Source organism: Panthera uncia, chromosome D1 (assembly GCF_023721935.1).
Source record: "Panthera uncia isolate 11264 chromosome D1, Puncia_PCG_1.0, whole genome shotgun sequence".
Classification (NCBI taxonomy): Eukaryota; Metazoa; Chordata; class Mammalia; order Carnivora; family Felidae; genus Panthera; species Panthera uncia.
The window spans coordinates 95,280,896-95,308,072 of NC_064808.1; the positions used below are offsets into that span (position 1 = coordinate 95,280,896).

Sequence of the window (27,177 nt, forward strand, 5' to 3'; positions counted from 1 at the left end):
CCGCGGACAGTGTTCGGGGTGCGCGGCTGGGGAACGACAACCACCCTCCCTGCCGCCCGCTGGACGAGGGGGCTGGACCTACGACCTTCCGCCGCTGGCTCCGCCCCTTGCCCCGGAAACGCTTGCTGAGGGTGGAGGTTTCTGGGCCCGTGCGTGAGCGCCGCTTCCTTTTCTGTCCGACATCTTAGCGAGGCTGCGTTGTTGGCTGTTGCTCTCTGAGCTTCGCTATGGTGAGCTCTTCCGAGTGGGAAACTGGTGCGGCTGTGAGAGCCGGGAAGCGCTGGGACGGGGTGGAGGCGGCACCAGACGCAGGGCCCCAGACTTGCCGGGCTGCTTCGGGCGGGCGGGGGGATTGCTTCACCCATGTGCTCAGGTAGTGGGGTTTGGGCGGGCTGGGGGCGCCGTTGCAGACGGAGCGTGGGGCTGCCGTGTGATCTGGCTGCGTTCTCCCTTTTCCGCACAGCCGCCCAAGGACGACAAGAAGAAGAAAGATGCCGGGAAATCGGCCAAAAAAGACAAAGACCCAGTGAACAAATCTGGGGGCAAGGCCAAAAAGAAGGTAGGCGTGGAGTCCTCCAAGAGTGGGAGACACTGGGGACGCCGGGCCCGTGTAGCTGTAGTAATAAGTGACGTGTATAGTAAATGGCTTTTAAGGTTGTGGCGTCTAGAGTCCGAGGACTAGAATTGTGCTCTCAAACCGTTTTGTGTTTGGAAGAATGGGGTGGTACACAGTGTGAATGTAGTCTGATGGTCACGTGGTGTTCTAATTGGTTTAGTGGGGCTTAGCCTACACCCGAAACTCTTGCAGATGTGTTCGGGGGTGGTTGTTTTTTTTCTTTTTAATCTAACTTATCTTGGATAACGTAAATGGCAACGGGGTCTTTTTTTTGTATCTTGGTTTCAGATTACTTGAATCTTAGTTTGCAGAGTTGCTGTAAATTCTAAATTTTGTAGATTTCTGCAGGGCAAGAACAGACAACTTTGCAGTATATTCCTATGGCTATGGAAGAAAAGTTCCGGTGACACAGATGGTTTGGTGAGGGAAAGAGTAATTTCTTCCAGGGAATGCTGACTGTCCTTTTTCTTTTGGGAGCAGAAGTGGTCCAAAGGCAAAGTTCGGGACAAGCTCAATAACCTGGTCTTGTTTGATAAAGCAACGTATGACAAACTCTGTAAGGAAGTTCCCAATTATAAGCTTATAACTCCAGCTGTCGTTTCTGAGAGACTGAAGATTCGAGGTTCCCTGGCCAGGGCAGCCCTTCAGGAGCTCCTTAGTAAAGGTGAGAGGGGTAAATCGTACCGGTGTGCTTTTGCATGTAAAACTGGCCTGACCATGTTAGCCATCTTAAATGTGTTTTTTACTGGAATTTATTAAAATGGGCGCAGGCTAACCAGTGATTGTAATATTCTAACATGCTCTCTCTAGGGTAGACCTCAAAGCGGGGTTCTTGGCCAGTGTTGTGTCATGTGGTGAAGCACAGGGATTTCTTGTGTTCTCAAGTGAATAAATCCACTTTAAGAGTCACAGAATAGGGACATCAGTTGGTTAAGCATCCAACTCTTAATTTCGGGTCAGGTTGTGATCTTCTAGTTCATGGGAGGCTTTGGGCTTATGCTAACAGTGCAGAGCCTGCTCGAGATTCTCTCCCTCTCCTTTCTCTGTTCACACTCTCTTGGTCTCTCTCGAAATACAGTTACTAAAATATTAAAAGCTTTGATAGTAAATCATTTTTTATTTCTGTGTTTTAAAAATCAAGTGGTGGGTCTACTCATAATCTCACTTTAATAGGAATATATATATTTTAAGCCCCTGGAGTGTCTAGTATGGAAATATAGTGACTTTTAAGTTTTATTAAAGTGCAATAAGGGTAACCATCCCAAGAGCAGATAGTGGGTCCCTCGTTTAGAAAGGATAAATCAAATTAGATGATCACCAAGAAACATAGGCATGCTTGCCTTTGTTATTAAACTCTCATGCTCAAATTCAGTATTTCTCACGTCTGTGAAGTATTTATTTCATAGGATTATGTGAAAACCTTATCTTTATTTTCTCCCCAGGACTTATTAAACTCGTCTCAAAGCACAGAGCTCAAGTAATTTACACCAGAAACACCAAGGGTGGAGATGCCCCAGCTGCTGGTGAAGATGCATGAACAGGTAGGCAGGAACCTACGGGCTCATCGTGTAGAAAGTATACATCCCCCTGCTGCATAAGGCTTTATGACTGTGATTTTTCTTTTTCTTTTGCAGATTCCACCACCAACTGTACATTTTGGAAAATAAAACTTTATTAAATCAAATAAGTGGGTATGTGTCTTTTCCTAAGAAAAGCAGTTACAAAGGATAAGAGAGAAGAGCAGGTATGGGTTTGTTGGCTTGGCTTTGTGCCTCATGGTGGTTGGAAAAGTATCCGGAAACATTTGGCTTTTTTTCTTTATGTGACTGTTTGCTCCTTGCTGCAGCTTCCGTTTTAAATTGATGTCTGAAAGAAAGTGAAGGGTTAACAGGATGAAGGCTGAGATCTCTCCAAAGGGGTAGTGGGTTGGGGTCCTGGCACTGGGCCCATACCTAGATTGCCAGCGGCGTCCATTATTCCAGACGCGGCCGAAAGAGGGCAGCCAGCCTACACTGGTGCTGGTGTTGTGATCAAAGTTGGCCCCAACTCTGTCTGGGGGGAGTTTCTTCAATTTCTGTTTTTCTTCTACAAAGAAGTAAACAGTTTTCTTTGAGTAGGAAAACTTAACCCATTCCCACTCTGGAATTTTTTTTACTTACTTTCTTTAAGAAATTCTTCGTAGGAGGGCCCTATTTGTTGGTTTCCAGAGCTGTATTCCTCATCTTGGACCATCCAGGGAGGTGTAGCTCCTGGAAAAGACCCATTCAGCAGAAATTAAGGCAAAGTTTTAGGCTACTGTGAAACTGCCCAAGGTAAAAGCTCTTAACTGATTGATAACTAGAAATGTTCAAAAACAAAACCCAGGACCTTGGGAAGTTGAGGGCCCTGGACTAATTTAAAGAAACACACCTTACATGTGACATGATGTGCTGATATTTAATACCTTTGTTGAGGCATAACTGACATACAGCTGCACACATTGAAAGTGTACGATCTGAAAAGAAAAACCCTTAGAAATATTTCCTGTACCTCCCCATATTCCTGTTCACAGCCCCAGGGAACCATGGGTTTGCTTCTGTTACTCTAGTTTGCATTTTCTAGGACGTACCTGGTTTTGGTCTGGCTTCTAACAGTTTTGAGATTTATCTATGCTGCGCTTAACAACAGTTCCTTCCTTGTTGGGCACTACTCTGTCGTTGCTTTGTTGAGGGGCATATGGGTCGTTTTCAGCTTAGAGGTACTACAGATAAAGCTGTGACCATGTGTGTTGTAAGCCTGTGCGCAGGTAAGCTTTCTTTTATCTTGTAACGTCTGTATCCTATAACAGTGGGTATGTGTTTAACTTTTTAAACTCCTGAGCCATTTTCCAATTGGTTCTGCTATTTTACATTCCTGATAGCAGTATATGAGCGTTAACACAGTCCATCTTTAATTTTAGCTACTCTGATGAGCATCTTTTTACATGACTTCTGAGTTTTGAGTTTTTCATGTATTCAAGATACAACTCTATCTTGTTACCCACAAGATAGTACTCCATACTGTACTTTAAAATTTTTTCTAAATTTATTTTGAGATAATGCGAGTAAGGGAAGGGCAGAAAGGGGGAGAGAAAGAAACCCAAGTAGGTTTTGCACTGTCAGTGCACAGCCCAACATGGGGCTCAAACTCACAAAATGAGATCATGACCTGAGCTTAACTGACTGAGCCACCCAGGGGCCCCCGGTAGTACTTAATCAGTTTTACTCTTTAAAATAATTGTTTCTTACCATCTGAGAAACACTGCCTTAGGCCTTACCTGAGTGGATGTTACCAATTCCTGGCGTGTCCTGTAGTTGGAGGGGAAAAATCCCAGATGAGAAGCCAGGACAGGGTGGATACTCCTAGCTAGAGAAAGGACAAACCACAGGAGGGGGGGAGGGGTAGTGGAAGCACTACAAGTGCTAGTTCTGTGCCCTGGTTTGAAGTTAAATCCTAAGAGCACAGATAACTGAGAAACAGTCTTGTCCTCAAGAGACTTCTGGGTCTCCGTAATGAAGATGTCCAAAAACAGAATGCCTGCTAGATGCCGGTAAGCAAAACCCTTTACTCATAGGGCGTATGTATCATAGGGGAAGAGAATTGAGCATAAATCACACATTATATTTGCAGCTTTTTACATGGTACTAAGTACATTTATAACAGGCAACCTGTTCAGATAATCATTCCATGAAAAGGTGACATTTGAACTAGGCTGAAGGAAGGTAAACGTCACTTAAGGCAATGATAACTACATGTGCAAAGACAGGAAGCACAATATGGCTGGCGTAGACAACATAAGAATAGGTGAAGCAGTGACTTTCTGTGGGACAGGAGTGCAGGAGGAATAGAAACTTGCGGGAAAGTGTATGTATCTGGAGGCCATCTTCTAGTCAGGTGATGGAAGAGGAAATAACTCATCCACAGTTAATAGAATAATAGAATGGTAGAGGTTAGCTTCAAGTGCTTATGAGATATTTATAGATATCCTACATTGAGTGGGACTTGGGGGTTCTGCAAAGGCATTGGGGCAAAGGTGTGATGAGATCACTGGAGGGTGAGGAAATGGGTCTGAGAACATACTATGGAACAACACAGAAAAGGAAGGTAGGAAGGGTTAGAATAGGTACGAAACCCAGGAGAGATGGTGTCCTGGGAACTAAGGGGACATTGGCCCTTCCTGGCTGGCTTATCCATTGTACCTGATGGCCAATGAATGTCAAAGGTTGTCCTGTTTCCATCCAGTCAAGCTCCGGGGCTGGTGGCAGGTCCAAGAAGGAAGGCTGCTGCGAGGCGGAGGCCACTTGACTGAAAAAGACAGACAGGAGCCAGGCTGGCAGATGAGGTCCTTGAGCCAGGAGGATGGCACAGATGAACTTTGTTCCCATTTCCCAGCCAGAAAGTTACAGAAGGCTCTAACATGTCAGACCCTCAACAAGAGTCCTTAACAAGTTTACCTGTTGGTCCCTTTCCAGCTTCCAAGCGCTGAAGAGCCGCCTTCTGGGTCTGGCACTGCCTGAGGCTGAGTTTGATTCAGGAAAAATAAATGTGTCTAGGACCCTTTGACAGTCTGTCTTGGCCATGCTCCCACCCTTCAGAAGGAAACTAGCATATGGAGGGTACTGTCCTCGCAAACTTCCCTCCGTCCCTCCCTCCTCCCTTCCCTGCCTTGCCCACATTGCCACTGACAAGGCCTGCCCCCCTGGCAGACAGTTAAGGGAATTCAAGCTGAGCAGATGAAGCATGGAGTCCATGAGTTCTCTTAGAAGAGCTGGTAGGTGAAATGCTGGGCCTGGAGAACCAGGGATCAAATGGATTTGGATACTGCTCTGGCTCCTCCGAGGGAAACCAACCTCTAAGACGGACCGAACCAGCTCCCGCCGGCTGTGCTCCACCTCACGGATCTGAGCTGCCATCTGTGGGAGAGAGGCTGCTTAGCTAGGTACAAGGTCGTAAGGTTGGGTCCTCCAGAGGCCTTTCTTTCAACTCACCTCTTTGATTACTTCATCCTCTTTTTCCTCATAGGAATCCAAACCTTTCACCATGGATTTCTTGAATCTAAAGAAAAAGGCAAGTCAGCCAAGAACTCCAATCCCTGCCAGTTATGAAAAGACCTTCAGATCACTTTTTCTTTTAAGTTTTGGTAATTTCAAAATCAAAATGGAACGAAGAACACCAATGTACCTTTCAACCAGATTCACTGTTAACATTTTGCCATACTGGCTCCACTTCTCTTCTATGCACACATTTCCTTTTTCCAAATCAAAAATGGGCTTTAGAACCTCATGAGACTTAACTGAAAACTTCAGCATGCACCTAAGAACAGGAAGAGCCTAAGATACCATGAAACCATTACCATACGTAAGAAAATCAATGATCGGAGCACCTGGGTGCTCTGGTAAAGGTCTGACTCTTGATTTCAGCTCAGGTCATGATCTCGTGGTTTTGAGATCGAGCCCTGCACTGGGCTCTGTGCTGAGCATGGAGCCTGCTTGGGATTCTCTCCCTCTCCCCAACCCCCAACGTGCACATGTGTACTCAAAACATTTTTTTAAAAAAAATCAATTATCCTTTTTGATCAATTATCCTTTTGAATTGGTCCATATTTGGAACACCACCAATATGCTTGCAGTTGTTTTTATCTTACATACACATGTAAAGGTATCAGAATAATACCAATACTACTGATCCCACTATCACAAAAAAACTAAGCAAGCCTCAATTTCTTTGCAGTTTTTTAGTCCTTAGAGCCTTCTTGAGGGTATACGGTCAGAATTTTGTGTTCAAGTTACTTAAATTCTTATTCTTTTGTGATACCAATTTATATACAGTTATGATAACTTGTCACTGTTGGCAGTTAATTTTAGGATTTGCTTTCTGGCCTGATTTGAATATGTAAAACGCTGAGGGAATGGCTCTACCATGGTGCCCTGGCAGCCTTGTGCCTATCCCTACGGGCAAAGCCTAGAACCGTAGCATCAGAGTCTTAGCCGAACGCTTGTGTGATGCCCCTGGAATACGAGAGGATGGCAGAGCTGAAAAGCTGCTGTGGGGCCATCTGCCACTCACCTCCCGACCTCCCCCAACACCCCCAGGCCGTCATGAGAGTCTGTCATCACCTCCGGGCTCTGATGGCAGTATGCTGCTTTCTGCCCACTCAGATTAAAGCTGTAGGCCAGACTGGGCTCCCCAGCAGCAGGGTGTCCCGTGCTCACACTGCAGTTAGCTAGCTCTTTGTGTTTCAGGGTGGTTCTTTCTGGAGGGTGGGGCCAGGACCTGGGAAGTGGGCACTTGAGGTGTATTCTTTTTGCTGTGTATGTGATGAACAGTCTAAAGAGGGCTCGTGGTATCTTCACTGGTCAAATTAGGCTTGGTTTTGCCTTGTGCGTGTGACCTTGAAATTTGTAAGATTCAGAAGTCAAAACTAATAAAAAGTTCAGGGGCGCCTGGGTGGCTCAGTTGGTTAAGCGTCCGACTTCAGCTCAGGTCACGATCTCACGGTTCGTGGGTTCGAGCCCCGCGTCGGGCTCTGTGCTGACAGCTCGGAGCCCGGAGCCTGTTTCGGATTCTGTGTCTCCCTCTCTCTCTCTGCCCCTCCCCCACTTGCACTCTGTCTCTCTCTGTCCCAAAAATAAATAAACATAGAAAAAAAAAAAGTTCAAAGTGTCCATCCTCGCAATTCTCAATTATAACCTTTTCTGCTCAGCTATCCTTTATTCACCCACCAAAACCATCTGGAGCTGGGTCAGGATGTAAGGAGTGAGTGCTTTTTGGCCTCAGTTTCCCATCTCCTGCCTGTATGAACCACAGATTTGAAGGTAAGGTAGTAAGTTTTAGGCATTTCTTACCATCCCCTCATCATTCTCCACACTGAGAACAGACATGAGTTTTTCTGTAACTTTGGCTCTGGGATCCCCTTGGGCTCCGTACCCCATAATCTCAATATAGTCCCAATAAACATAGTGTGAGGCTGCCTGTGTCCTCTTCCTGAAGCAGTCAGCACTCACCCCCACTCCGTGCTGACCAGCTTCCTGCACTCCCAGTTTCTCAGGGTCCTTCAGAGGCCAGTTAAAATAGAGTCTAAAACTATTGACACTGGGGAGTACCAGTTTCTTGCACACTATAACAAGCCTGTTCTATTTCTAAAGGACTTCATCTTCTCTGTACCACGCATTTAAATAGTTGGTTATAGTCAATTTTTGTTATATACTATTCTCCATTTGCTAACGGCATTGTAAATCCCACCCCCCCCCCCAAGTAGATATAAACCTTTCAAGGACTGTCACACTTTTGTGTCCAGTATAGTGCCTAGCACCATGAGTGCTATGAAAACGATAGATACTTATGAAGTCCCTACTGAATTTTCCAATTAGTAGAGGAAGCTCTAGAACCTGACACAGACCCAGAGAAGCCCTGTTCTGTTAGTTCACCTTTCACTACCAATGACTTACCGTGCATAGTCTTGGGAGGAGATCAGAAACTTCTCTTTCATCTGGAACTCCGCCTTGTTCTCCCACCAGAATCTGTTGGTTGCTTTCTTGTGCTCCGGGCTGAGAAGGAAGGAATAATCTCAATGATCTATTACAAAACATTACTCAGCTATGCAGACATCAGATACGTAGTGCACACTGACATCGGGGTTTCTGCCTCTGGGCAAGGCTGACGATACTGTTATCAGTCTCTTCCAGATGTCCAGTCTCCCTCTTCCAAGAAAAATAGAGGCATCTGATAGACGATGCGGGGTAATCCCGAGCCAGCTACCCAGCTGGCTTTCCCACCACTACCGCTGGGGCCATGGAAGCCATAAACCCTTCTACCCCTAAAGAATGCAATGCCTAAAGGTGACTCAATCCGCCCTCATCAGACCATCAAAGCGGTCTTCCTCTCCCCCACTCCTAAACCCTCCCTCCCACACAAGCAGGCGAGTGGGCTGGATGAGGCTCCCAGGCCGCTTCTCACCTGGCCAGATGCTCCAGCAGCCCCCCGTGCAGCACGGTCAGGTTTCCGTGGCTCAGGTGTTTCCGCACCTCACGGCCGCAGCACAGGCACCAGCAGCACCGCTCGTGCTCCGGCACGTAACGCTCCACCTGAGCGGCGCGGATGGCTTTGCGGGCGGCCTCCACCTGCGGCGGGGAGAGGCCGTGTAGGACCCCAGGGGTCCCCCCCGCACCCCACACCCTCGCGCTCTCACCGCAATGCCCGCATCCCCGCCCCCAGGCGGGCCGCGGCCCCCTTCCGCCTCCCGCCCGCACCTGGGGCAGGAGCCGCTCCAAAGCCTCCTTCAGCTGCCGCTGGTGCTTGCGACTATACACGTGTCCGCGACCACAGAAGAAGGTCTGGCGGCACAGAGGGCAACGCTGCGCGGGCGCCATGGGCCCAAGACCGCGTACCCGCGACGACCTGCCGGTCTCCGGCCATTCGGTGACCCCTGACCCCTCGGGGGCGGGGCGAACCCAGCGGCCCCTGCGGCCCCCAGCGGCCGGCAGGCGCCACTGCAGGCCCTTCTGCGGCTGCGCGAGTCCTCTCCGGGGCTCCCCGTAGACGCGCAGACCCAGCCGTCCTCAAGATCCCCAGATGCCGTCTACCTAGAAAAAGTGGCAGCACCGCTGTACAGATGCACCGAAAGGACACACGCAACAGGGGACACTGCAGGACCACAAATCGCACGCATGTCGGGGCATCGTCAAGGACCCGCATCAGACACTGCAACAAATCATAACTAGTATTATTAGGGTGCTCACTAATGTCCAGAGCTTTACATTACCTGCCTGACCTGATCCAAACAATGTGACGCACTACTGTTACCGGCATTTTACAGATGGGAAAACAGGCACGGAGAGAAAGGAACTTTGTGGAAGGTTGCACAGGTGTTAAGCATCAAAGGCAGCACCTTGGGTTTCAGTGTTCATCAGTACCAGCTGGCAGTAAGGAATACATGCTGGAGGTGGCCTTAATTTAAGACCTAATCACAGCTGTACCCTTGCGGGGTATTCTGAGCAGCTGTTCCTGTAAAGGGGAAGCTATAAAGGGTACAGAATCATGGCTGAGGGTTAACAGACATTTTTATTCTGTAAACATGCTCATCTAGTGGAATTTTCATTCTTTACAAGCTGCTTTTCCCAGAAGGAACAGCCTTCCTGTCTGTCCTGCTCCCCTAAGCCTGAGGGTCTAAGGTGAAATGCTCCCTTACATGGCTGGAATCCCCAGGCTGTGATCTCCACCTTAGAGCATCCCCCCCAAAAAACCTGAGGCCCAGCGCAGACCTTACTTACATAATGTATAATGTGCCTGGGTGGCTCTGTCCGTTAAGGGTCCAACTTCAGCTCAGGTCATGATTTAGCTGTGAGTTCGAGCCCCACGTGGGGTTCTCTGCTGTGAGCACAAGGCCCGCTTCCGATCCTCCATTCCCCACGCTCTCTGCCCCTCCCCGGCTTGCACACATGCACATGCGTGCTCTCTCTCAAAAATAAACATTAAAATAAAAAAAAAATTTTAGAATGTGCCAGACAGGGGCACCTGGGTGGCTCAGTCATTTAAGTGACTGACTCTTGATTTTGGCTCAGGTCATGATTGCAGAGTTTGCGAGTTCAAGCCCTGTGTCTGGCTCTGCACTGGCAGCATGGAGCCTACTTGAGATTCTCTCTCTCTCTCTCTCTCTCTCTCTCTCCCTCTCCCTCTCCCTCTCCCTCTCCCTCTCCCTCTCCCCCCTCTCTCTCTCTCCTTATGTACCCCTCCCCCACTTGCTCTCTCTCAAAATAAATAAACTTTAAAAAAAGATAAGAAAAAGAATGTGCCACACAAAACTAGCACAGAGTCCCAAATTTCCCTTACATTTGTTACCAGTACTGGCGCATTAACCTGGATGGGCCACCATGTCTGTAGGTGGATATTCAGTTAACTATACATAATTCAGGCCCAGAAAGTAGCCAGACTCCCCTTCAGATCTTGACTTCCTCTTTGAGCTCCCCTTTAGATTCAGGCCTCTGACAGATGTGACTCATTTTGAAGACCCCACAACACTCGATTCCTTGACCTCCCATCATTTCCCTGGGAGGGTCCATCCTGAATCTTGTCTGCCCCAAATTGCTCCTTCTCTGAATTCAAATTCTGCAGTTATATCCCGACCACCATCTTCCATTCTTGAAGATGAGCGCTCTAATCAGTTCACTCAGAAAACTATTCAGTATCTACCAGCGACTTTGGTCTAGGTTTTCAAAGTGTGGCCTCCGGGTCAGCAACAGTAGAGCCTGTCAGCTTGTTAGAAATGAAAATTCTTGGGCCCATCACAGATGTACTGAATCAGAAACTCTGGAGCGGGGCCCAGCAAGCTTCATTTGAATGAGTCCTTCAGGTGATTCCGATGATCAAGCAAATTTGAAAATTACTGGTCTAGGTCTTCGGTCCTTGGCTTTGCTCTACCCACCGGATCCCAGGACTATTTCTACCATACTTTTATGGCAACCTGTTACTTCACTTGACCTTCCAAAACTTCATTTCATCAAACCCCAAATGCAGATCAACCCAGTCATCTGTTTGCCTCATTTGTTCCAAAGCTACTTTGTCTACATCGCTTCGACTTCTACCTTCTTAGCCCCCTGCAATTTTGCTTTCGAAGCCGTCTCCCTAAAGTTCTCCACTACCGAGTGTTCATTCAGTTGCCCACCGAACTTGACTTGTGTGAAATGGAACTCAGCGTCTTCCACTTCAGAACATCCCCTATTATCATGCTTCCACTGAATACAGCCAAGCTAAAGCCTGGAGTTTGGGGGAGGGTTATCTTGACACTTGCTTTTAGTCAGTCCCCATATCCACCCCACCCAAGTTGTCTTCTTGGATTTCTGAGATTTCTTTTTATTTTTTATTATTATTTTTTTAATGTTTGAGAGAGAGAGAGCATGAGTGGAGGAGGGGAAGTAAGAGAGGGAGACACAGAATCTGAAGCAGGCTCCAGGCTGTCAGCACAGAGCCTAAGACAGGGTTTGAACCCACAAACCGTGAGATAATGACCTGAGCCGAGGTCGGATGCTTAACTGCCTGAGCCACCCAGGCACCCCTCTGAGATTTCTTGTATTTATTTATTTTGAGAGAGAGAGAGAGAGAGAGAGAGAGAGAGAGGGAGAGAGAGAATGAATCCCAAGCAGGGTCCATGCTAATAGCCCCAATGCTGGGCTCGATCTTATGAACTGTGAGATCATGACCTGAGCCAAAATCAAGAGTCATGTTGCTTAACCGACTGAGCCAGCCAGGTGCCCCTGGATTTCTGAGATGTTTAAAGCCTGTTCTCTATTTTTTTTTTTTTTTCTTCTCCTAGAACATACCTTGTTTCAATTCCCTTGCTCTCTTACTTGGGTTCATACAAAATCTCTCTAACTGGTTTCCAAGTGTCTGGTCTATTTCAGCTCCATTTATCCTCTAGACTCTGGTTTTAAGAAAGTCTCTAAAATGACTTTCTGGATAGGGGCACCTGGGTGGCTCAGTGAGTTAAGTGTCAGACTCTTGATTTTGGCTCAGGTCATGATGTCACAGTTCATGGGTTCAAGACCCCATCGGGCTCTGCACGGACAGTGCACCTGCATGTGTCTGTCCTGTCTTTTCCTTGGAACAGGTCACTTTTCCTTCCCACCCCATCGCTGCTCCTCTGTACCTCCCAGCCTCCACCTCTGCCTCAGAGGAGCAGAAGCAGCTACCCGCAGAGCATGGCTGGCTTTGGGTGCTTCTCGACAAGTGCCAGCTATTGTTTTCTAGACCTGGGGAAAGACCCAGGGCTAACTCCTCCTGTGAGAATTTTTCCCTAGCTCTAGACAGAGCTCATTGCTGTTAGGTGTGCTTCCAGAGAATATGGAATCTGCCTGTTAGAGAAGTCACTAGTGGCGAATCATGCATTTTTTTTAATGTTTATTTTTGAGAGAGAGAGAGACAGACAGACAGACAGGGTGCAAATGGGGGAGGGGCAGAGAAAGAAGGAGACACAGAATCCAAAGCAGGCTCCAGGCTCTGAGCTGTCAGCACAGAGCCTGATGCAGGGCTCGAACTCATGAACCGTGAGGTCATGACCTGAGCCAAAGCTGGCCACTTAACCAACTGAACCACCCAGGCACCTCACAAATAATGCATTCTAACTGCCTAACAGGCCCCACGCTAGGCTTTGGGGGGATGGACATAAACATGATTTATTCCATTGTCCTCACTGGTTACCAGTGTCACTGTGGGTGAGCACCTCTGGGCAGGGACTCTATTTTATATGTTGCTTGGTTCAGTGGTTCTCTATCCCATCAGCCTTAACACCCGAGGAACAGAGCAGACATTTTGTAGACTGTCTTTACCACCTTGGAATGAATCTTACTAATAAAATAACTGACCTACACATGCGATTTTGAAAAGATCAATATAACACTTTAACTGCAATAGAACAGAAAAATAAAGGGAAATTGTATTTCAATGGATAAACTGTATTTGAAAAGGAGATAGTTGGAAATTTGTACATACTTACAGTGAAGAGCTCAGATTTAAGAGCTGACAGTCATACGACTATTGACAATACTTTGTCTTTATATCGGCTGCCTGGATGTAATAAAGATTTGTTTATACATGCAGAATCCCCGTGAGTGCAGCAGACACAAACACAATCTGATACAGGCATGTGGTATTGGTGACTTAAATACCAGAGCAGCTTTGCTGTCAGTGAAGTGATTTTCTGAAATGGCAAACAACTCTTGGTCAACTTCCAAACCAAAAAAAGCACAATCATCCTTCATTTTACATAACAGTTGCATTCCTGGAAAGTTCAGTGTATCTTAAAATGGTGCCACAAATACTTTCTGCTTAGGTATAACCCCAGGTCAGGTTCTTGGCTGATCTCATGGCCAATGGCCTGGGGTAGAAGGGTCAGTTCTTCAAGGTCAAAGACTGCCTCCTGCACTGAGGATAGCTGAAGCCCTGGGTTCTGAGGGTGGAGCCCTGTTTCTGTGCAGATCTCCTGGGGGGAGAGGGGAGAGCAGGAGAGGGAATGAGAAAGGTCATTGCAGCCCTGTGGGAAATTCAGTATTGCCTTCAAGCACTGTCTGAATGTCTGGGGTATCCCGATGCGGCTTTAAACCTCATTCCTCTCTCACTCACTCGGGCATCTCCGTACTCCCCTCGGACCCAAGGCTGGCATCTGGCCCTGCCCTGGACACCGCCCCTGCCGCCAGGAAATCCACAGCGCCCAGCTGGGATCCGAAGTCTCTAAGGACTCCTAATCCAACCAGTGCTGTGGCCTCTGCTGAGCCATGGTGGAGACAAACAGCACGGGGAGGTACCCCATCTTGCCTCCAACTTCCCACCCCTCACTGCCACCCCTCCCACACTCAAAACGATTAAATGGGGGTGGGGGATGAGGCTTGAGCCTGACCATCCTTTTCCAAAAGTCTTTCCTCTCGCCCTTCTCACTGCTCCTTCTTGGCCTCCTAGGAGGGTTTGCCTTTCCTTCAACAGCCCTACAAGTGATGTGCTTCCTTCTGCTTCTCTCCACTGTCCCCAGTTGATTACATCCCCTCTGTGTGCGGGTCGTGCTGCTTTGGGCCTTTGGCAGGGCTGGCCCCTACGAGCTAGCATCTCCCGAGACTATCCTCATAATCCAGAAAAATGGGATTTGCTCCAGGCTCCTGAACGGGGCTGTTTTCTTCCTTTGAGGAAAGAAGTGTATGGGCTCCCTCGGCGGCGCGCCAGGCACCTGCCCTATTGCCTCTGGAGCATCCGTCAGCTCGAACGGCATCCCATTTCCAGCCTGAGAGCTGACCTCCACCTCCACCCCCCACCCCGTCCCCACCCTCAGAGACCACACACACACACCACCAGGCTGCTGCAGGTAACTTTAATAAGGGATGGGCTGACTCCTGCTTCTTGGATTTAAAGGTCAAAGAGGAAGGGCATCACATCTGTAAGAAAAGAAGAGAGTCAACAGAATCTACCTGCCCTTTGCGGCTGCCGTTCCCTCAGCCTGGCCCACCTCGCGGCAGATGACCTATCTTTCCCCTCAAGGCCCAAATGCCACCCGGTCTCCGGAAAAAGAAATGAAACCTCTGCACGTCGCCGCTCATACCGTGCATCTCTCGCTGCGCCGCCACCCTTTCCCTAGGCTGCCGGGCCGTGAGGCCAACTGCACCTCAGCTGTTCCTCCGTCAACCCCCTGGACCTCAAGTACATGCCTGGGTGGCTGGGGTCCCACCCGGGGCAGGCCCAGGGTCTCGGACCACCGCTATCCCCTCCCCTTCCTACAGAAGGTGTCCCCCGCCCCCACGGTGGGACCCGGTCTCCTTCCCCTCGCGTCAGGATGGTGGGGGGGGGGGGTGCCCCTCGGCCCCACGCGTGCCAGGGCCTCACACCTGGCTGGCTCATGCACCGCTGGATGCTCTCCAGCCGACTGGAGGCCAAGGCGCGGGCCTCCTCTGCAAAGCGGCGGCGTCCCTCCTCAGTTAACTTCCAGAGGCAGGAGCGGGGCCGTGTGCCCGCGCCACCCTGCACGCTGGCCGGCACTTTCTCAAAGCTGTCTCGGAAACAGAGATTGTGACGGACGGTATTCTTCCAGCCTTCCGGGGCCGTCCGGAAAAAGGGGAAATGCTGTCTGCGGACAGGGGGGAACGGTGAGGAAAGATATGCTGTCTTCGGGAGACGCCCCGTCTCGAGACGGCTGTCCCCCAGGCGCCAGGAGCCTCGGCCCCTCTGTCAAGGTGGACGGTGGCCTGGAACAGCTCTCTGCTGACGGAGCACGCGGCAAAGCCTGACCCGGTGTGTTGCTTGTGCCAACCCTCATTTTTTTTTTTAATTCTAGAGAGGGCGAGAGAGCGAGCAGGGGACAGGGGCAGAGGGAGAGAGAGAATCCCGAGCAGGTTCCATGCTGAGCATGGAGCCCAACGTGGGGCTTGACCCCCAAGCCCCTGGGATCACGACCTGAGCCGAAATCAAGAGCCAGACGCTCAACTGACTGAGCCACCCGAGGCACCCCGCAAACCCTCGTCTTTTAAACCCAGTTTACTGCTCCCGTTCCGAGACTCATTTTGTCCTGCTTCCCTCTGAGGGCTCATGACTGTGACTTGTGACGTGAACGGACCAGAATCAGGCCAACCCATGCCTGTAAGAGGAATCCTGGTCAAGGAAGGATGCCGCTTGTGGATTAATATTCTGAGACTCTCCTGCTAGAGGGAAAGGGTCTGAGAAACCCCTCACGCTCACGTGTAGGCGACTGTCGAAGCTAAACGCACATCCCTTCTCAGCCGGGTGCCCCCCTGCTCCCCTGGGCGTGCGGGGACCTGTGCCAGGCAGTCTAGCCAAAGGGAAAGCATGTGAGAAACTGCTGGCGGAACCAGATTTTCTACTGGATCATCTTGACAGGGAGGATGGGAGAATTTCTGACCCAGGCGAATTTACGTTTTAAGGGACTAAGACGTAAAACGGTTAGGGTTTTCTAGACGTGAAAGGGGGTGGAGGTGGAGGTCTTCCCTAACGCAGGGTACGTGGACACCCACCTGGGGACAGCGCAGTACCAGTGTCTGGGGAAGGAGGCCTGGGAACACACTTATCCTTTCAGACCCAGATGGGGGAACTGAGGCAGCAGCCCAGGGCCAGGGGCAGCTTGGAAGGTGTCAGTCCGAGGGCCCTGACCCCCTCCCGTCCCGTCCTTACAGGGCCCCCCCCCCCCCCCCCCCCCCCCCCCCCCCCCCCGCCCCGGGGCACGTACCGAGTGAAACTGTAGATCTGTTGCACGTTGAGGCCACAGGGGGCACTGTTTCTTAATGCCAGTGCAATGAGGTGGAAGTAATTGAGAGGGGGCCGGGACCAGAGCCTCCCCTCTTGGCTGCTGGCTTGCCGAAACCTCCGACTTTGGAGGGGGGCCCTTTTGTGAGGGGACGGGAGAGCCACAGAGGAGCTGTCATCCTGGTCCTCAGCCTCCTCCTCTTCTGTGAGCTAGAGGAGCACAGAGTAGGAACTGGTCCTAACCCCACCGCCTCTACTCCAGGGGTGCAGTGGCAGGGAGGGGGAGTGGTAGGGGGCCCTCCTCGGGGCTTCTCCCCAACTCAAGGGCACAGCCTATTTCTGAACCCGTTAACCCTAGGTGGTCCCTAAGGACCCCTCTCTGATCGCATCATCCCTGCACCCTCCCTGCCTACAGCCCAAGTCCAGCCCAGGACCCCAGAAACTCCTACCTCCCAGGTGCTGGGGGAAGAGGCAAACCGCTTCTGAGGGGGAGACTGCTCGCTGGAGGGCGAGGATGGTGGCAGTGACTCCACCGCCGTGGCCTCTGAGCAGCTGGCAAAGTCTTCCTCTTTGGGGGCTGGCTGAGGGGAGGGGAGTGTGCCTGGGAGATCCTCTCCCTTATGAGGTTCTGGGACCTCCAGCTTTCCGGGGGGATACACGATGCTGGGGTTTACCCACATCCACAGGTTGGGCTCAAGAGCTGGGCCTGTGCAGAGAAAAAGGAGACTGTGCGCCACAGCTCACTGGCTTTGGGGTCCGGCCCAGGCCGCGTGACCATGCCAGAGAACCCACTACCCCCTACTCACCATCTTTATCAGAGTTGGGCGTTTTTCCCACAGGTACTCTTGGTGGTTCAACTATTCGAAGTCTATACCTGGCAACTGGCAAAAAGAAAGACAGAAGAGGGTCAAAATGTCCTAGTATTCCCGCTGTGGCCCCAGGGTCCTGGACCACGTGGCTGTGGGCCCTCCCTGGGGCGTTATGACACCATATTCGACTTCTCTGACCTCGTGCCACATACACTGTCCCGGAGCCAATTCATGAATGCCTGTGGCCTCAGCCACTATCTATCAGCGTAGGGCTTCCAAATCCGTACCTCCGGCCCAGACTCCTCTGCTTGCCCGTAAGTACCACTGGGCCTTGGAGATCTTTCCTTGCATAACCCGCAGGTACTTCAGACTCCACATTCCTGCAACTAAACTCCACCTTCCTGCTCTCGCTCCTGTATTCGTCTCCGCAAGTGGCACCACCATCTAACCGAAGTGGCTTGGGTCAGGAACGCGGAAGTGTTCTTGCCTTCTCTTTCCCATCCAGCCACACCCAGTCAATCCCCAAGTCCAGCCATAACCCGAATGGTCTGTTTATCTGCTTTTCTCCAACTTAGTCCCCCTGCAGCTGGAGCATCTTCCTAAAATATTAATGCAACCCTGTCACCTTTCTGCTTAAACACTTTTGATGGCTTTCTATGACCCTTGGGCCAAACTGAAGTTTACTGGGACAGTCTGCAAGGCCCTGGCTCCTCATCAGTGTTGGGTCATTCCTCCCAGGCTCTCCAGGTCTCCAACAGACCACACTCTAGATCCCGGGCCTCCCCACAAACTATTGTGTCTTTGCCAGATACACTCTTCTCTCTTCCCGCTGCCCTAGTTAATTGCTATTCACTCATCATGTCTCTGTTGAAACATCTTTCTAAAGCAGGCCTTCTCTGCCTGTCCAAACACTTCCCTAACACACATTTTATCCTAATTACTTTGCTTAGAGCCAATCACCAGGACTGTCTTTTTCACTGCCTGGCACATGGGAGGAGCTCAGCTTAACCTGGAGGAGCTCAGCTTAACTGGATGAATGAATAGTGGTGGGCTAAGAGCAAATCATATGTTTTCACTCATATGTGGATCCGGAGAAACTTAACGGAAGACCATGGGGGAGGGGAGGGGGAAAAATAGTTATAAACGGAGGGAGGCGAACCACAAGCGACTCTTAAATACAGGGAACAATCTGAGGGTTGATGGGGGGCTGGGGGAGACGGGAAAATGGGTGATGGGCATTGAGGAGGGCGCTTGTTGGGATGAGCACTGGGTGTTGTATGTAAGTGAAAAACCAGGGGAATCTACCCCCAAAACCAAGAGCACACTTTACACACTGTATGTTCGCCAATTTGACAATAAATTATATTTAAAAAATTATAAAATCATTTGTGAAAATTAAAAAAATATCTGTATGATAATGTTCAGAGCAGCTTTAATCGTATTAGCCAAAAACCAGAAGTGACCCAGATGTCCTCCAGTGGGTGAACTGTAAACAAACTGTGGTCCCTCTGTACCATGAAATACTAAAAAATAAAAAGGAACCGTTAAAAAAAAAAAAAAAAGAAAAGAAAAAGAGTAAATCGAGTGTATATTAGAGCTATCTGCTTGGCCCTATGCTGGCTCCTTGGGGGTTAGTGGCAACTATTTCCACCTCACCCGCCCCCCTCCAAAAGGACTCCTTGGGTGTCATCATACTGCAGCTGAATCTAGGTTTTTGTCTGGAAAATGATGATATACTTATTAGAGAGCTCAGTAATTAGAAAGAATGCCCATTACATTAATAATAATGTCCAACATAGTATTGAAAAGAGGAAAAAGTAGAAAGAGATGTAAAGTCAGAAAGAAACAGATATAAAGTCAGAAAGAAAAAGGCAAAACTAGCATTATTTATAGAAGAAAATGTTAAGACAGAAACCATACAAAATCAATAGACAAATTATCAGAACCGACAAGAGCCTAGAAAGTTTGCTGGATATAAGAACAAATACTAATCGCTGTTCCTCCATAGCTGCATGAAGAAACCGGAAAAAATAAAAAAACATTGTTTTAATTAAATTTAATTTATTTATTTTTACATTTACATCCAAATTAGTTAGCATATAGTGCAACAATGATTTCAGGAGCAGATTCCTTAGTGCCCCTTACCCTTTTAGCCCATCCCCCCTCCCACACCCCCTCCAGCAACCCTCTGTTCTCCGTATTTAAGAATCTCTTATGTTTTGTCCCCCTCCCTGTTTTTATATTATTTTTGCTTCCCTTCCCTTATGTTCATCTGTTTTGTCTCTTAAAGTCCTCATATGAGTAAAGTCATGATATTTGTCTTTCCCTGACTAATTTCACTTAGCGTAATACCCTCCAGCAGTTCCATCCAGGTAGTTGCAAATGGCAAGATTTCATTCTTTTTGATTGCTGAGTAATACTCCATTGTGTGTGTGTATGTATGTGTGTGTGTGTATATATATATATATACACACACACACACCACATCTTCTTTATCCTTTCATCTATTGATGGACATTTGGCTATTGTTGATAGTGCTGCTATAAACATTGGGGTGCATATGTCCCTTCGAAACAGCACACCTGTATCCCTTGGATAAATACTTAGTAGTGCCATTGCTGGGTCGTAGAGTAGTTCTATTTTTAGTTTTTTGAGGAACCTCCATACTGTTTTCCAGAGTGGCTGCACCAGCTTGCATTCCCATATAAAAAAATTTTTTTAAAGAAGGTACTGTTTGTACACTGAAAACTATAGAAAGCTTATGAAAGAAATGGAAGAAGACACACACACACACGCACACAAAGAAAAAATATCCCATACTCCTGGATAGGAAGAACAAATATTGTTAAAATGTCAATACTACCCACAGCAATCTATATACTGAATGCAATACCTATCAAAATAACACCAGCATTCTTCACAGAACTAGAGCAAACAATCCTAAAATTTGTATGGGACCAGAAAAGACCCCAAATAGTCAAAGCAATCTTGAAAAAGAAAACCAAAGCAGGAAGCATCACAATCCCAGACTTCAAGCTGTATTACGAAGCTGTAATCATCAAGACAGTATGGTACTAGCACAAAAACAGACACTCAGATCAATGGAATAGAGAACCCAGAAATGGACCCACAAACGTATGGCCAACTGATCTTTGACAAAGCAGGAAAGAATATCCAATGGAATAAAGACAGTCTCTTCAGCAAGTGGTGCTGGGAAAACTGGACAGCGACATGCTGAGAAATGAACCTGGACCACTTTCTTACACCATACACAAAAACAAACTCAAAATGGATGAAAGACCTAAATGTAAGAGAGGAAGCCATCAAAATCCTCGAGGAGAAAGCAGGCAAAAACCTCTTTGGCCTTGGCCACAGCAGCTTCTTGCTCAACCCATCTCCAGAGGCAAGGGAAACAAAAGCAAAAATGAATATTGGGACCTCATCAAAATAAAAAGCTTCTGCACAGCTAAGGAAACCATCAGCAAAACTAAAAGGTAACCGATAGAATGGGAGAAGGTATTTGCAAAGGACATATCAGATAAAGGGTTAGTATCCTAAATCTGTAAAGAACTTATCAAACTCAACACCTAAAAAACAAATCATCCAGTGAAGAAATGGGCAAAAGACATGAATAGACACTTCTCCAAAGAAGACATCCAGATGGCCAACCGACACGTGAAAAAAATGCTCAATATCACTCATCATCAGGGAAATACAAATTGAAACCACAATGAGATACCACCTCACACCTGTCAGAATGGCTCACATGAACAACTCAGGCAACAACAGATGTTGGCGAGGACGCGGAGAAAGAGGATCTCTTTTGCACTGGTGGTGGGGATGCAAGCTGGTGCAGCCACCCTGGAAAACAGTATGGAGGTTCCTCAAAAAATTAAAAATAGAACTATCCAAGACCCAGAAATTGCACTACTAAGCATTTATCCAAGGGATACGGGTGTGCTGTTTTGAAGGGACACATGCACCCCAATGTTTATAGCAACACTATCAATAGCCAAAGTATGGAAAGAGCCCAAATGTCCATCAATGGATGAATGGATAAAAACATGGTGTGTGTGTGTATATATATATATATATACACACACACACACACACACACACACACACACATACATACACACAATGGAGTATTACTCAGAAATCAAAAAGAATGAATTCTTGCCATTTGCAACCACATGGATGGAACTAGAGGGTATTATGCTAAGTGAAATTAGTCAGAGAAAGACAAATATCATATGACTTTACTCATATGAGGACTTTAAGAGACAAAACAGATGAACATAAGGGAAGGGAAGCAAAAATAATATAAAAACAGGGAAGGGGACAAAACATAAGAGATTCTTAAATATGGAGAACAGAGAGTTACTGGAGGTGTTGTGGGAGGGGAGATGGGCTAAATGGGTAGGGGCACTAAGGAATCTCCTCCTGAAATCATCGTTGCACTACATGCTAACTAACTTGGATGTAAATTTAAAAAATAAATTAAGTTTTTTAAAAAAGGTGCTGTTTGCAGTAGCAACCAAAAGTATAAAGTATTCAGGAGTTAACCCATCAAAGAACGAACTAGACCTTCATGGGAAGAAGATGCAGTCACTATTTAAGGACATGAAAGCCTTGAATAAATGAAGACATAATACGTATTAAAAGATACCAATTACCCTCAAATTAATCTATACATTTTATGTAAATATAATACATAAAAATTAAAATGTTCTGCAGAGTAAAACCACGAACAACAACAAAAAAATCAATAGACAACAAAAAAAGCCAGAAAAGAAAATTTCAACTCCTGAAGTTCTCAGCTCTCTACCAGACAATCTTTCACTTACTGACTTGCAGAAGCTAACACAAACTGATAAGTGGGCAAAAGATACGAATCAGTATTCATAAGGAAGGGATACCTGAATTACTAACAAGATGTTCTTGGCCTTACTAGTAACAAGAACACAATAAAATAATGAGATAACACTTTACATCATACTGACAAGTATGAAAACAGATAATCCCAAGTGTTGGCAAAGATGCAGGGAACTAGAAGAGAATCCTTTCTCAGACTCCAGATCTGAACAGCAGCTGGTGCTATCACAGTGAAGGGCTAATTCAAGACATCAAGGTCTACTCCTGCGTGTGTCTATTCAAGTCAGTAGGGGAACTTATATGCTAATCTTCTCTGGTACGATCAGTTGGGTGTAGACATTGATTAACTGATTTAACAAACAAATTAAAAATCTTAAGTTTATTTATTTGAGAGAGAGAGAGAGAGCAAGTGGGTTAGGGGGAGAGAGAGAGAGGAGAGTGAGAGAATCCCAAGCAGGCTCTGCACTGTCAGCACCGAGCTCATGCAGGGCTCGAACTCACAAACTGTGAGATCATGACCCGAGGCAAAATAAAAAATCGGACGCTTCACAGACTGAGCCACCCAGGTGCCCCGATTTAATAAACAAATTAAAAAAAACATACTTCACCTATCTTTCCAGCTAACTCTCTCCCCACTCCAACTATCCTTGGATACCATGATATCACCAATCCGTTGGTCTATGGCTTTGGAGTACTCTTTGGTAGAGCTGGATTTAATCGGGGTGGTGGTTTGGCCAAGCGAGTGCTCCAAAGCCAGAGAGGGTCAAAGGAATCGATGGAGAGCATGTTTGACCACGGGATTACAGGTTGGTTAAAGAAGGAAAAACACCCAGGGCTCGAGAGCAGAAAAAAAAAGGGTGACATAAACAGGTTGGTGATCTCAGGGAGATCAGAGCATAGTGTCTCTGTTTCCCTCCCTCCCTCCCTGGCACAGATGCTCTTGAACCTTCTCAGGGATAATGTTCCAACCAACCACTCCTCTATTTCCTGTTATTTGTGTGTGTGTGTGTGTATTTACTAGTGGATCATTCTTATTAGCAGTCAAATATGATGTTAATTCTCTCATCTTAATGAGAAGACCTTTTGCCCTGGTTTTCTGTGCCAGGCCACTGCCCTATGTTTTTGCTTTCTTTTGAGGAAGAACTCCTCAAAAGAACTACCTGTTCTTTCGGACCCCACTTCCCCTCCTTCCACCCTTAAGCCCTTGCCAATCAGGCTTTCATCTCCACCGCCCCACCATCATCATGGTCACCAATGATGTCTGCTTTGCTAAACCAAATTGTCCGTGTACCTCCCACCTGACCTCACAGGGGTAGTCCTCTCATCTGACCAGTCCTTCCATGACACACTTTTTTCACTTGTTTCCAGGAAACCACGGTTTCTTGGTTGTGATTCTCAATGGTCCTTTCCTTAGTTTGGGCTGGTTATCTCTCTTCTCTCCGGTATCTTTACAATGGAATGTCCCCAGGGCTCATGTTTGGTCCTTCTCTCTCTTCTTTCTTCTCATCCTTTAAACGCCACCCACATACCAAAGACTCTCAAAATAAACCTCTCTCCAGTACTCCAGGCTTACACATCTACCTGCTCACTCAACATTTTTGCTTGGAAATCTAAAAAGTATCCTCAAACTCAGCAGGTCCCGAACAGAATTCCTGATCTTTCTCTCTGTCCGACCAGAAGCTTCCCCCATCTCAGTACTCCATCCTTTCACCGGATCAGCCAAAAACTTTGGAGGAGTCATCCTCTTTCATACACTCCACATCCGATCCATCAGCCAACCCAGCAGGTTCTGCCTTCTCTGCCACCACCCTAAGGGTCCAGCCTACCACCATCTCTGGTCTGGATTACAGTAGTGGCCTTCTAGTCTGCTGGCTTCTTCTACGTTTACAACGTACCCTCAACACAGCAGCCAAAGCGATCTTTTCAAAGTATAGATCATGCAGGATTGGGTTACCTAATTTGCAGAGCCCAGTGCAAAGTGAAAATGAGGGGTTCCTTGTTCTAAAATGAAAATTATCTCAAGTTAGAAATTATCCTCCTATATATCCTAGAGAAATTCTCCTCCTATATATCCTATAATAGATAGAAACTATTCCTCCAGCAGAGGAAGCAACTACATGGGTCACACACTTGGGAAGCCTGAATCATGGCACTCCACTGCTCAAAACCTTTCAACCTCAAAGTCAACCCCAAAGTCCTTAGAGTGGAAGATGGGCTTGTCCTGATCTCTGCTCCACATGCTCTGAACTTCCCTCCGTATTTCCTTTCATCCAGCTTCACTGGCCTCTTTCCTGCGCCTCCAACACTCCAGACATATTCCTTCCTTAGGACTTTCGCCCTGGCTACTTCTTCTGCCTGGGAAATTTTTCCTCTAAATACCCTTCAACTCTCTGCTCCAAGGTTATGTTCCCAAGGAAGCCCAACCTGACGACCCTATTTAAAACCGTGGCTGTCACCACCTCCCCACATTCCTGAGCCCTCTTACTGTATCCTTTCTCCCCCATCTCAGTTATCACCTCATACTATAGATATATTTTTATGTGGATTGTCTGCCCCCGGTGGAACGTAGGCTCCATGTATATTGTCTGTTCTGTTCATTATGTACCACGGGTGTCTAGAACATTGCCTAGCAAATTACAAGTGCTCAATAAATATTTGTTAATCAACGAAGATACAGGAATTCCTTAGCATTACTTATGGTGGCAGAGAGCTGGAGGCGATCCAGGTCTCCATCAGCAAGGTCCATGCAAAAGGTAGTATATGCAGATAACAGAATACCACCCAGCCATCAGAAATAATGAACCAGACCTTCACGTAGCAACCCGAGTAGCTCTCAAAAACAATGCGAGGAGGCACAAAAAAGCAATGAGCATTAAGTAAATGAAGGTCATCTATAAACATAAAATAACGTTAAATCGTTTTCAAAGATAAACCTATCTAAAGACATTAAATCACTTAGGGTAGTTACAAGGGAGTGTGCGAGGTGATGGAAGGCAGGGTAGGGGTGGAGGTGGGTGCACTGAAGTGGGGGTAAGGGGTTAATCCAAGGACCTTGCCTGACCAGATGGCAATAATATACCACGACCGTAGGAGGGGATCGTCTTTGCCTCTGCCTTTGAGGTCCAAAGAAAAAAATCATTTTTTTAAAAGACCATAACGGTCAACCATCCGTTCGGCAAAAATCGAGCACCTCTAGGTGTCAGCCAATGTACTAACGGGGGTGGGGGTGGGGGTACAGCCTCGAACAAAACCGATAACATTTTAAAAACAGAACGAGTAAAATGTTCGTGGCGCGCCAAATGGCGGTAGGCACCATGGGAAAAGGGCCGAGGTGAGGCCTAGAAGGTTCTGGGACGCAGCGGACGGTGGAGGTGGCAGGCGGTGTGCTGTGGCGGGACCCACTTCCTGGGGGCTCTGGGTCGAGGCCAGCGTCGCCATGGCCCCGGTGGGGGTGGGGGTGGGGCGCGGAGGGGCTCCCGCTCGGCCGCGGTGGGGGGAGGGGGGGGCGCGGATCCCGAAACCGCACTCGGGCGCCCAGCTAGTCCGCGGGGCCGAAGGTGGGGGGGCTGGGGGCCAAGGGGCCGGGAGCCCCGCGAACACCCCACCCGGGCGCCCACCACGCCCCTCCCCCACGCCTCCCGCCCCCCCACGCACTCACGGTTCTGCTCGGCCAGGGGCAGGTGCGCCGTGGTGAAGGCCAGGAACGACTCGTTGCCCATGTCCCAGTCCAGCAAGCCCGGAACCTGGCCATGGAGGCTGGCCCAGAGGTCGAGGTGCTGGAGTTTCAGGTCCACCTTCAGGTAGAGGAGAGGTCGCCCGGAAGGGGGTGGGAGAGTCCGGGGCTGAAGGCCTCGCACCACTTCCTCACTTCTACGGGCTCGATCTGGTTAGTTGGCGCCCGCTCAGGTGTGGAGAGTCCCCAATTTGACGCCTTTAATCGCCTCTGGCCTCCACCCGGTACTCCTGCGACGTCTCTCCTCAACCCCCTACGCTTTCATTTGGGGGCTTGGGGACCCTGGGGGTCCAGAAGGGAGGGATCCCAGGCTCTCCTCCCGCTCTGCATTTGCACAAAGCTCTTCCTGTGTTTAGTAAGTTTCTCTACCACTTAAGAATGATCCCGTGATAGTATTAATAGCTACTTTCTGATAGATTTTATGGCTTATCGAAGATCTCATCCGTAGCACCTATGGCGATAGGATTGGAGGGTGGTTTGTTTTGTTTTGTTTTTTAATTTGGTTTTTAATCATTTCGAATTTACAGAAAAATGCCAAGAATAGTATAAAAAATTCCTGTATGCCTAAATCCTATAATCCACCAATGACACTAATTATCAACATTTTATCACATTATAATTTTTCTTTCAATATAGAAGACATCGTTGTTGTTGTTGTTGTTGTTGTTTTTTCTGAACTATTTAAGAGTAATTTACAGACAATGCCCCTTTCCTCATAAATACTTCAGCGTGTGTTTCCTAAAAACAGGGATACTGGCCTATATCACCAGAAATGAGAACATAATCAAAACCAGTAAATTGAACATTGATTCAGTACTTTATTTAACATACAGATTCCATTCAAATTTCACTGATCATCCCAATGATGTCCTTTGTATAAATTTTTTCTCTGGTCTAGGATCGAGTTCAGCATCACGCAGGCATTTCTTCTTCATTGTCTCTTTAGTCCTCTTTTCACGTGAAACAGTTTCTCAGCCTTTTTAGTCATTCATAACATGGACATTTTGGGAAGAGTGTTGGCCATTTGTTTTGTAGAATGTCCCTCGGTTTAGGTTTGTCTGATGTTTCCTCATCATTCGACTTACACATTTTTGGCAAGAACACCACACGAGTGCTGTTGAGTGCTGTTTCTTTCTCAGTACCCTCACATCAAGAGCCACACCGTGTCAGTTTATCTCATTATTATTGACGTTAACTTCAATCACTTGGTTTAGTGGTCTCCACCAGGTTTCCCTACGGTAGTTATTTTCTATTTTGTAATTGGTAAGTAATCTGTGGGGAGGTACTTTGATCTAAAATCCTGTTCCTCAAAAAAAAAAAAAAAAAAAATTAAATACTAAAAATAAATAAAATTAACTAAAGTCCTGTTCCTCATCAAGTTTGGGCCTTTTAATTCC

The 27,177-nt window shown here is 47.7% G+C and overlaps 3 protein-coding genes across 11 annotated transcripts; 1 reads left to right on the plus strand and 2 right to left on the minus strand.

Annotated features, from left to right (window-relative positions):
- Positions 1-120: 120 nt before the first annotated feature.
- RPS25 (ribosomal protein S25) lies at positions 121-2,157 on the plus strand. Its single transcript, XM_049612471.1, has 4 exons — positions 121-230; positions 464-559; positions 1,097-1,280; positions 2,059-2,157. The coding sequence occupies exons 1-4, from the start codon at positions 228-230 to the stop codon at positions 2,151-2,153; spliced, it is 378 nt and encodes a 125-aa protein (XP_049468428.1). The 5' UTR covers positions 121-227; the 3' UTR covers positions 2,154-2,157.
- Positions 2,158-2,266: 109 nt separating this feature from the next.
- CENATAC (centrosomal AT-AC splicing factor) lies at positions 2,267-9,083 on the minus strand. Of its 5 annotated transcripts, none has more exons than XM_049612346.1 (12): positions 8,884-9,072; positions 8,591-8,754; positions 8,083-8,181; positions 5,816-5,947; positions 5,623-5,689; positions 5,485-5,547; positions 5,089-5,153; positions 4,834-4,939; positions 3,912-3,942; positions 2,776-2,865; positions 2,569-2,701; positions 2,267-2,482 (listed from the first exon to the last, which is right to left on the minus strand). In XM_049612346.1, exons 1-12 carry the CDS (start codon positions 9,001-9,003, stop codon positions 2,335-2,337), a joined length of 1,218 nt encoding a protein of 405 aa, XP_049468303.1. In that variant the 5' UTR covers positions 9,004-9,072; the 3' UTR covers positions 2,267-2,334. The 5 variants fall into 5 exon arrangements, 4 of the variants coding, with proteins under 4 accessions (XP_049468303.1, XP_049468311.1, XP_049468325.1 ...); XR_007453627.1 differs by having other exon boundaries at positions 2,388-2,482; positions 2,569-2,723; positions 8,884-9,079; XM_049612354.1 differs by lacking the exon at positions 5,816-5,947 and having other exon boundaries at positions 8,884-9,069.
- Positions 9,084-14,467: 5,384 nt separating this feature from the next.
- Positions 14,468-26,338, minus strand: FOXR1 (forkhead box R1). 5 transcript variants are annotated; one of them, XM_049612432.1, is made up of 6 exons: positions 25,706-26,338; positions 17,170-17,244; positions 16,813-17,069; positions 16,347-16,573; positions 14,995-15,233; positions 14,468-14,547 (listed from the first exon to the last, which is right to left on the minus strand). In XM_049612432.1, exons 1-6 carry the CDS (start codon positions 25,764-25,766, stop codon positions 14,519-14,521), a joined length of 888 nt encoding a protein of 295 aa, XP_049468389.1. In that variant the 5' UTR covers positions 25,767-26,338; the 3' UTR covers positions 14,468-14,518. The 5 variants fall into 5 exon arrangements, with proteins under 5 accessions (XP_049468389.1, XP_049468382.1, XP_049468364.1 ...); XM_049612425.1 differs by lacking the exon at positions 25,706-26,338 and adding an exon at positions 25,003-25,478 and having other exon boundaries at positions 14,995-15,155; XM_049612407.1 differs by lacking the exon at positions 25,706-26,338 and adding an exon at positions 25,003-25,470.
- Between the last annotated feature and the right edge of the window lie 839 nt (positions 26,339-27,177).

Excerpts from the sequence above, each read along its gene's own strand:
- RPS25 (XM_049612471.1), top strand. Across the intron at positions 560-1,096 it reads GGGGCAAGGCCAAAAAGAAG|AAGTGGTCCAAAGGCAAAGT; the intron begins GTAGGCGTGGAG and ends TTTTGGGAGCAG. Across the intron at positions 1,281-2,058 it reads TCAGGAGCTCCTTAGTAAAG|GACTTATTAAACTCGTCTCA; the intron begins GTGAGAGGGGTA and ends TTTTCTCCCCAG.
- CENATAC (XM_049612346.1), bottom strand. The coding sequence starts at position 9,003 with ATGGCGCCCGCGCAGCGTTGCCCTCTGTGCCGCCAGACCTTCTTCTGT. Across the intron at positions 8,182-8,590 it reads CTGCTGGAGCATCTGGCCAG|CCCGGAGCACAAGAAAGCAA; the intron begins GTGAGAAGCGGC and ends CTTCCTTCTCAG. Across the intron at positions 4,940-5,088 it reads AGCTGGAAAGGGACCAACAG|TCAAGTGGCCTCCGCCTCGC; the intron begins GTAAACTTGTTA and ends TGTCTTTTTCAG.
- FOXR1 (XM_049612407.1), bottom strand. The coding sequence starts at position 25,186 with ATGATTTTTTTCTTTGGACCTCAAAGGCAGAGGCAAAGACGATCCCCT. Across the intron at positions 17,245-25,002 it reads CTCCCTTGTAACTACCCTAA|TTGCCAGGTATAGACTTCGA; the intron begins GTGATTTAATGT and ends TCTTTTTGCCAG. Across the intron at positions 14,548-14,994 it reads GCGGTGCATGAGCCAGCCAG|ATGTGATGCCCTTCCTCTTT; the intron begins GTGTGAGGCCCT and ends CTTTTCTTACAG.